Source organism: Gossypium arboreum, chromosome 9 (assembly GCF_025698485.1).
Source record: "Gossypium arboreum isolate Shixiya-1 chromosome 9, ASM2569848v2, whole genome shotgun sequence".
NCBI classification, from domain to species: Eukaryota; Viridiplantae; Streptophyta; class Magnoliopsida; order Malvales; family Malvaceae; genus Gossypium; species Gossypium arboreum.
The window spans coordinates 5,058,458-5,068,342 of NC_069078.1; the positions used below are offsets into that span (position 1 = coordinate 5,058,458).

A 9,885-nucleotide genomic window follows, 5' to 3' on the forward strand; every position below is an offset into this window, starting at 1 on the left:
ATAAAATAATAAAATAAATTTAATGTCTGTAATGTCTAGTTTACAATAAACGGGCCTAAAGACTTGATGACCCAAGACCCAATTAGCCTAAGAACCCAAGTGCCCATTACACCCTCAACCCAAAAAAAACATACGGGGCCCAAGAGGCCCAAACCGTAAACTAAGGACAGAAGACCTAGGGTTTCAGAAACCCTAAGCGCCGCAAGCACTCCAACCGTCACCCTCTATCGACGCCTCCATCAGTGCCGTGATTCTAGGCTCCGTATCACGCCGTGATCAGTGCACGAATCAACGCCAGTGTGCCATCATCAGTGCCCGATCATCGCTAGTCTCCTCGTCGTCACCTGCAAAAGGGGAAAGAAGAAACAGCAGAGGCAATACAAAATATGGCAAGAAATAAATATTGTAAATATGATTTTATATTCAGTGGCTATAAAAGCCGAATCGAGAATGATGTAAAACTACGTTTTTTTTTGGATATACACGCATATACAGTAAAAGACAAAACAGTTGACTGAACAGAGGTGATTATTCTACTCTCTTTTATTTCTTTTCTATAAATATATACAAATATTGAAAAATAAAAGAAACAAAACCTACCTTTGTGAGAAACGAAGCTTTCCAGCTTCCGACCACCGTAAGGGACGGTGTTGAAGGTGGGGCATAGGAGCGTGTAAGCCCCTGGACGGAGGCTCAACAAAGCTCCGAGGGTCGATTCTCAACCCTTTTTCAGAGGATTTCTTTTTGTTTTTTTAGAATCGGGTTTAAAATGAAATTTTAGGTTAAAATTTGGCCTATATAGCCTTATGAAAATGGTGTCATTTTTGCTTAAAACAATAAGCTCCAAAACGGCGTCGTTTCAAAGCTTAAGATTCGCGTGTAAACCCGTGACCCGAATAGGATCCGCGAGTTTTTATTTTAAGGGCAAATTACCAAATCGATCCTTCTGCATTTTTAAAACTTACAATTCCATTTCATTTTTATTTTAAATTGGCCCTAATCTTTTACGATTAATTCAATTTAGTCCCGATGGCCCTTATAAAGTTTACTCTGGGAACGACGTCGTTTTTGGGATTAGGGCTAATTGCCCAGTGAATCCCTTGGTTTTAGTGCGTGTTTCAATTGGGTCTAAAATTCTTTTGAAATTAACCCTAAAAATTTTATTCTTATTTCATTTTAATCCTTTTTTAAATTTTTTTATATAATTTATCTATTTTAAATTTTTTTATATTATTTATTTTCACTACAAACATTATTATATAAAAATTATTATATATATATATATATTTTAATTAGACATTTATTTATACGCTTTATCATATATATTATATTATATTTTATTTATTTATTACTATGTACAATTTTTCTAAAAATTTAACTAATATTAAATAATATATATATCATTATTAAATATTTAGTATTTAATATTCTAAAACTTATTATAAAAATTTGTTCCTATTCAACACATTATTATTTTTATAAATATATATATTAAACCGCTACATTATATAGTATTTTTAAAAAAATTATCCTTTATTATTTTTATATTGTTTTAAATTTTATTTGTATTTAATCTTATCTTTTCTTTTCTTCTGACTTTTGTTATATATTCCTAACTTATTTATTTTTATACTATTTTGTGTTTATTTAGTATTATTTTAATATGTTAATTGTATCTTATGAATTACTTTTTATTCTTATTTCATTTATTATTTTATATATTTGCATGGAAGTTTATGTTGTTATTTTAAGTTATATCCGCATGAAATATTGTTGTATATTATGTAATTTGTATTGTTCTATTCATTATTCTTTATGTTGTATTTTGCATGGAATGATAATGTATGTATATTTACGTTATTTACGTTATTTACAATTATATATGCATGAAATGTTAATGTATACTATGTGATTTACGTCATTATTTATCATTTTCCATACTATATTTACATGAAATGTTAAAGTATGAATTGGTAACTTAGTTTACTTAATATTGATCCTTTGTGTCGTTAAATACATCATTACTTTTAAAAAATTATATCTCATTTAATCCAAAAGAATTTTAAAAGAGAGGCAATGTTTTTGGTATTTAGGAATTTGGAAGTAGTGCCTTAACATCTTTGGGTTGCGATTTCTAAATGCGCCTAAATGTCTAAAGTATCCTTCTAAATAGATTTTGTAAATCACGAGATGATTTCAATTTTGAAAGATTTAGAATATCGTGTCCAATCATGCTGGATGTGATGTTTGTACTCTTTTGGAATGAATGAACCTCGATTTTCAGCAAATTATTATAGCTTTAAAAGGGATCTTATTTCTAAATTCTTTCAAACTTTTGACATTAAGACAGAGAAATAATTTGGTACCAGTTTTGGGCGTTGCAAGGGTGCTAATCCTTTCTTGCACGTAATCGACTCCCGAACCCATCTTCTCATGTTTTCGTAGACCAAAATATTTTATAAGGTGATCTAATCACACCTAAAAGGTTGGTGGCGACTCCCGTTTTTCAAAAATCTCATTTTTTAAAAGGAGGTTTCGACAGCTTGGCGACTCCGCTGGGGACCAATAAGAGAGTCAAGCCAAGAAATTGATTATTTTCTATCTTAATGTTGGAAGTTTGGAAAATTTTACATATATTGATCTTTTTATATGTGTTTGCTGCATATGTTTGTTATCTTATTTTCGCACACATTGCATTTGTATGACCGCTGTGGTCGCACCCTTAAGTGGGAGTGAGAAGCTACGCTTTCGTGAGGTTTTCACCTCCGTATGGGCTAGTGGATTACTTTCGGGATACATCTGTACCTATGTCTTCGTGAGATTTTCATCTCCGTATGGCCATAGGGAAATGTGTTCCCTTGAACCGAACTTGGTACATATGAGCCTATAATGGGTGAGGATCGAGGAATCTGCTGGTTCAGGTACCCTCGCTTGAGAACTGAAATGCATATAATGAACTTTAAGTGCTTACCCTAGGGAGTATAGTGATAGCCTTTAGTAAGCTACCTTTATAAGTGTTTGTTTATTATACGTTTATATATGATACTGACTTATTTTATTTTGTTATCATTGCATGTCACTCAATATTTAAAAGTATCGATTCACGGTACGATTTCTAGATTAGAAAGTTTTGTAACGAAGAACGAATATCTTGATAAAGTGGAGGACAATGCTTCTGTCTGTGCATGGTCAGAAAAAGGCCAGTTAAATAAAGGAGATAGTGTCACTGAGGGGTATACATCAGAGTTGTGGGACTTCACTCGTATCAGTTCAACACAGAATGAGTTTCAGGAGTTGAAGGACATTTGGGTCCAATAGAATGACGAGGCTAAGCAGCTGTTCTACCAGAATTATGGAGATCTTCCCTATTTGCTAGACATCAAGGTGGATAAGCATCTGTTTTAAGTTATGGTACAATTTTGGAACCCTGCTTATAGTTGTTTTACATTTGGAGAGGTAGACTCAGTACCTACTTTGGAGGAGTATATGACCTTACTTCGCTGTCCAAAAATTCAAGGTAACAAAGCTTATGTTAGGGCTATTAATCCCCCAACTTTCGTGAAGAAATTAATGATGATTACAGGGGTGAGTGAACAGTGGGCCGCAGCTCGAGTCCAACAAAATGGTGATAGTAAATGCATTCCATGGGCAAGTTTGAGGGATTTGATATTGGCACACCCAAATGTGAAGAAGATGGTTGATATCTTGGCCTAAAGTATGTATGGTTTGGTGATTTTCCCAAAAGCTATGGGGAACATAGATGAGGCAGTTGTAGATTTATTCGATCGACTTAGTAAACAGAATACACCTGTACCTGCAATCCTAGCTGAGACGTTTAGATCCTTGAGCCCATGTCGAAAAGCTGGTGAAGGTAGATTCATTGGATGTGCACAGTTGTTGTTAGTATAGTTCCACAATCACTTTTGGAAAGTTGATAAGGTTCCCTGCCGAGTGTTCTTTGAGAATTATTCTCCCTTAAGGAAAGTAGCAGTTACACTAAGGAGGGACGACATTATAGAGGAAAGGTTGATAGAAATACTTCAGAATCTCCGAGAGGAAGATGTAATGTGGAAAGCCTCTTGGATGGCTCCTAATGAAGTCCTTTATCGTTGTGGAAATTTTGATTGGGTACCTCTTCCTGGAATTTGGGGAGTTGTTGGTTATGCACCATTACTCGTCCTAAGGCAATACAAAGCGGGGCAGTTTATACCGGCAACACAAGGGTTAGCCCAGAGTGATTTCTTATATAATGGGGATCATTATAAGAAGAAGATGCGAGAGATTTCTGAGGCTTGAAAGAAAATTTATTGTGTGAAGATTCTGACTGAAGGTCTGACGGTGACCCTTGAATACAAAGAGTGGTTTAGCAAGAGAATCAATGATAACATCCCTAGACCGAGTTTGGAAGCTTCCCGATCGATGGAGGAGAGTTTACGAGTGATTCTATCAGAGTTAGAAGTTATAAAACAAGAGTTTGGAAGGAAGAATTTGGAGCTCAAGAGAAAGATAGAGAAGCTTGAGGAGGAGAAGATGTACCTGAGCTTAGACGTCGACGTTCATAGAATTGAGGTCGAAAAATAGAGGAAAGAAAAGAGGAAGGTTGAGGAAGACCGAGATGACTTGAAGACGCAATATAGGAGGATACAGTTATCAATGAAAAGAGCTAGGTTGGGGAAGTCTTCAGAACAGTGGCAACAAGAGGTTCAAGAAGAAAGAGCCAAAGCCGAATATTGGGAGAAGAAGTTTCAAGAGATACAGTCGCGTAATCAGGCCCTAGAGAAGGAGAATCAAGGATTAAAAACTAAGGTAACTGAGCTTGGACGATCTCTTCATCATCACCGAAGTTGTAACTCTGCGGTCGAGTTAAAGGCAAGCCTGGATAAGATCGAGGAAATGAAGCACAATATTGGAGGGTTGGAAGCAGCATTACAGAACTGTGAGCTACAGATTGAGCAACTCAAGGCAAGAGAAGAACATTAGAAGGGAGAGCTTCACCATTTTCAAGATCAAGTCAGAGATAGGGACTATCTCATGGTAGAAGCTATAGTACAGATTCGAGAGGTTGCGGATCATTTGCAAGACCTAGCAGTGCAAGCTAATGTATTGAGTACAAAGTATGAGTTAGTGTCAGATAGAGGTCTAGAGTTAACCTTGTTATTGGATGGAGTTAAAAGTATGAGCCTGAAGGCAAAGGCGTATTTGTAATCCGTTTTGTGTAAAGATTTTTGTTTCTTAAATAACGTTTTCTAAAAGAAACTGAATCAGAATCGATATCTTTTTACATTCATGCATTTGCATCTCATCGCATCATATGCATTCAAATTTATAGAAAGACCCTAATTAGTTAAAATTATTAAGGAGAAAGAGAGACTGAGAAAAAGAAAATCTAGAAGCAACATATCCTTACGGTACATGCACTAAGACAAAGAATATGGATCAAAGACTTGAGCAGATCTAGAAAGAAATGCAAGAGCAATTACAGGAACAATTAGGGAAAATCCACCAGGAGATGAAGGATCAAATGGTAGAGGCTCAAAGGAATATGATGGCTGAGATGGCTCAGCTGCTGAGGGGGCCAACGGATAAATGAAAGGCCCCTATGACTACCACTGAAGAGGATAACGAGGATCATCCTCCTGGTTTTACTCCACCTCATGTGCAGACTCAACCTGAGGCATATCCCCGAAGGCCGTTCGTCACAATAAGGCCTCAACAGGGGCAAGTCAATGCTAGAATGCCCATGAACTTTCAAACTGGTTCGAGATTCAACCCTGGAGATAACCCTTACCAATCCAGTCATCCCTGATTTAGATGTAGCTGAGAGGGAAGAGATGAGGCTCAAATCATCAAGGCAATTAAAAGAACGTTACAGATGGTTAGAGGAGAAATTTAAGGCATTAGAAAATGCTGATAATCATCAAGGAATTGATGCCAAAGACTTGAGTTTGGTCCCAAATTTGGTACTTCCTTATAAGTTCAAGATGCCAGAATTTGAGAAGTACAATGGGACTACTTGCCCTGAGGCTCGTATCACCATGTTTTGTAGACGGATGACTGGCTATGTAAACAATGATCAATTATTAATCCATTATTTTCAAGATAGTTTGGTTGGGGCAGCGGCTAGATGGTACAATCAATTGAGTCGCGCAAGGATTGGTTCTTGGAGAGACTTAACGCAAGCCTTTATGCAGTAATATAATCATGTGATTGACATGATTCCTGATAGAATCACTTTGCAAAATATGGAAAAGAAGCCTAATGAGCTTTAGGCAATATGCACAAAGGTGGAGGGAGGTTGCCATGTAAGTTCAACCACCACTCTTGGAGAAAGAAACTACCATGTTTTTCATTAACACTTTGAAGGCCCCATTCATTACTAACATGATTGGACGTACCAGCAAGAGTTTTACTGATATAGTTATGGCGGGAGAAATGATTGAGAACGCCATAAGAGGTGGTAAGATAGAGGGGGAAACTGTTAAAAGATCGGCCCCAAGAAGGAAATATAATGTTGTGAATAATTCGAGTAGTTATAATTCAAAAGCAATTACTGTTAGTCAATCAAGAGCAACTACGGTTGGGCAACAGGATTCCCAAAAGTAGGAATCTGGTTCGAGACAAAATTCTGAGAAGGTTTCATTTACACCTATCCCGGTGACGTATCGAGAGCTTTATCAAAGTCTATTTAGTGCGCATGCAATAGCTCTTTTTCATTTGAAACCACTGCAATCCCCATATCCCAAATGGTATGATGCAAATGCCAAATATGAATACCATGCAGGGATATCAGGGCACTCAATCGAAAATTACACTGGCTTTAAAAAAGCAGTGGAAAGACTGATCAAGATGGAGGTCGTAAAATTCGGCGACACTCCTAGTACAGAGAACCCGTTGCCAAACCATGGTGATCAAGGGGTAAATGCAATTGGGGAAACTAATATGAGAAGGATCAAAGAGGATGTGGCTGAGATAAGAATGCTGATGAAAGTAATCTGGGAAGAAATGGTGAAAAGAGAAATGATAATCTCTAAGGAGGGAAATAGAGGAGTGAGGGACTACTGCGAGTTCCATGCAGAAAAGAGACATGAGATCCAGGAATGTGACGAGTTTAAGGCCTTAATACAAAGCCTTATGGATAATAAAGAGCTAGAATTTTATGAAGCTGGCTCAGATGAGGGTTATGTATGCACATTGGAAGGGGAACCCAAGAATCGAAGAATCAGCCTACCAAGGATCATTATTTCCCTACCAATAAGTAATGAAATTGAGACACAAACAGCGTCAAAAGTCATTATTCACAAACCCGTTTCCTTTCCTTATAAGGATAACAAAAGGGTACCATGGAATTATGACTGTAATGTGACAATACCAGAGAGAAAAAATATAGCTAGTACTTCTAAGGAGGCTCAAGTTGAAGGATTCTACACACGTAGTGGGAAGCATTATGATGCAAAAGGCATCAGAATTAAGCCTAGGAAAGTGAAAGCCTTTGACGTTGAGAAGGAGAATAGGGCTGAGGTACTTATTAATGAGCCAATGAAGGAAGAAGAAGCTAGAGAGTTTCTAAAATTCTTGAAACACAGTGAGTACAGCGTAGTTGAGCAATTGCGCAAACAACCAGCTCGTATATCAGTATTGGCTTTGCTTCTGAGTTCAGAGGTACATCATGAGGTGTTAATGAAGGTGCTCAACAAAACTTATGTTATTAATGATATATCCGTCAACAAGTTAGATCGATTGGTCAGTAACATAAGTGCTGACAATTTCATTTATTTCAATAATAATGAAATCCCACCTGGAGGTATGGGATCAGCTAAGGCTTTGCACATTACCACTCGGTACAAAGGATATACATTTCCGAGTGTGCTTATTGATAATGAGTCAGCCTTAAATGTCATGCCATTGTCCACATTGAATAGATTACCCATAGACAGTTCTCACATGAAAACATGCCATAATGTAGTGAGAGCATTCGGTGGTACAGAGAGGAAGGTCATGGGAAGAATTGATATTCATTTGATTATTGGGGCAAACACGTATGAGGTGGACTTTTTAGTAATGGACATCAAGCCCTCATACAATTGCCTGATGGGGAGGCCTTGGATACATTCGGCAAGAGCGGTGCCCTCATCTTTGCACTAGAAATTGAAGTTAGTAGCGGACGGATGGTTGGTCACCATAAATGCGGAGGAAGACATCAGTTACCAGTGACACACCCTATGTAGAGGCAAATGAGGAGGCCATTGAGTGCTCTTTTCGTTCCTTATAATTCGTTAATGCAACATTCATTTCAGAGGGGAATGAGATGCCGGTGCCTAGGATATCTAGAACCACAAGAATGGGTTTACAGCTAACAATGGGGAGAGGAGTCTTGCCAGGAAAAGGATTGGGAAGATATCTTCAAGGAGGGATTCAAATTCCAAAATAAAGGAGAAGAGAGACCATTTTGGCTTGGGTTTTAGGCCAGATCACAAGCAGAGGAGGAAGGAAATAGAAAAGCGTCAAGAAAGAAGAAGGGCGTGTTTAAGTGGAAGAGAAGTAGAGTGGAAACGGTTGACGTTCCCTCAGATATCCCAAACCTTTATATCAGGAGGGATAATTTACCCTGAGAGAGGGTTGCTCGAAAAAGGAAGTTATCACATCAATGTTGTACATAATGAAGAGTCTGAACGAAGAAACCTTGAGGGCATTCGCCCTTACGAACCGGGAAGCTCTTTAAACAATTGGATTGCAGAAGAACTTCCTGTAATTTTTAAAGACTTTTCAGAGTAATTTTCAGAACACTCTTGTTGCTCTAGAGCCTAGGAGTAATAAGATTTCGTTTGTAAAATAGGCTCATGTTCGGATATTGGCATTTCAATAAAACACGACTTTTGTTATCAATCCAAGTGGATATTCTTTTATACCGATTAATATTCTTTTGACCTTTTAAATTCTTTCAATTTTTTTTTTCATTTCATATGTAACACATAAATAAACATTCTTAAAATTCATTCATTCTTTGTACATTCTTTCGTACCCCGTAGATCCCTAGATATCAACGACATGAGCACTGATACTACAAATCCTGAATTCTCTTTTGAGTAAGACATATGTTTAGAAGAGCCTTAGGATTTCGAGGATGACGAGAATTGTGATGTGTCTCCAAATCTGTTGAGAATGGTGAAACAAGAGGAGAAACAAATCCTACCCCGTAAGAAAGAGGCAATAGAGAATGTAGTCTTGGAAGAAGGAAAAGAGGTGAAAATAGGGACACAGATTGCAAAGGAAACGAGACAAGGTCTTATTGAGCTACTACGTGAATTCAAAGATATCTTTTCATGGTCATATGAGGATATGCCGGGTTTGAATACTGATATCATGGTACATCGTCTTCCCATAAGACAAGGTTGCAAGCCAGTCCAACAAAAATTGCGAAGGATGAGGCCTGATATTGTGCTGAAAATAAAAGATGAAGTCAAGAAGCAATTTGATGCTGGATTCCTACAAGAGGTTAAGTATTCAGAATGGGTGGCTAACATTGTACCTGTCCCTAAGAAGGATAGGAAGGTACGAAAGTGTGTTGATTACAGATATCTGAACAAAGCTGGCCCAAAGGACAATTTTCCTTTACCGCACATCAACACTTTGGTGGACAATACAGCGAGATATTCATTATTTTCTTTTATGGATGGCTTCTCAAGGTACAATCAGATAAAGATGCATCCTGAGGACATGGATAAAACTACCTTTATAACATTATGGGGCACCTTTTGTTACAAGGTAATGCCCTTCGGGCTAAAGAATGCAGGAGCAACATACCAAAGGGCTATGGTAACTTTATTTCACGATATGATGCACAAAGAGATTGAGGTGTATGTTGATGATATGATTGCCAAATATTGA

The 9,885-nt window shown here is 37.4% G+C and overlaps 1 protein-coding gene across 1 annotated transcript; it reads left to right on the forward strand.

Moving 5' to 3' along the window:
• The first annotated feature begins 6,846 nt into the window (after positions 1-6,846).
• Positions 6,847-8,142, forward strand: LOC108459279 (uncharacterized). The gene has a single exon (XM_017758622.1). It carries the CDS (start codon positions 6,847-6,849, stop codon positions 8,140-8,142), a length of 1,296 nt encoding a protein of 431 aa, XP_017614111.1.
• The last annotated feature ends 1,743 nt before the right edge of the window (positions 8,143-9,885 follow it).

What these genes read in the sequence shown, in the direction of transcription:
- LOC108459279 (XM_017758622.1), top strand. Translation starts at nt 6,847, where the DNA reads ATGGAGGTCGTAAAATTCGGCGACACTCCTAGTACAGAGAACCCGTTG.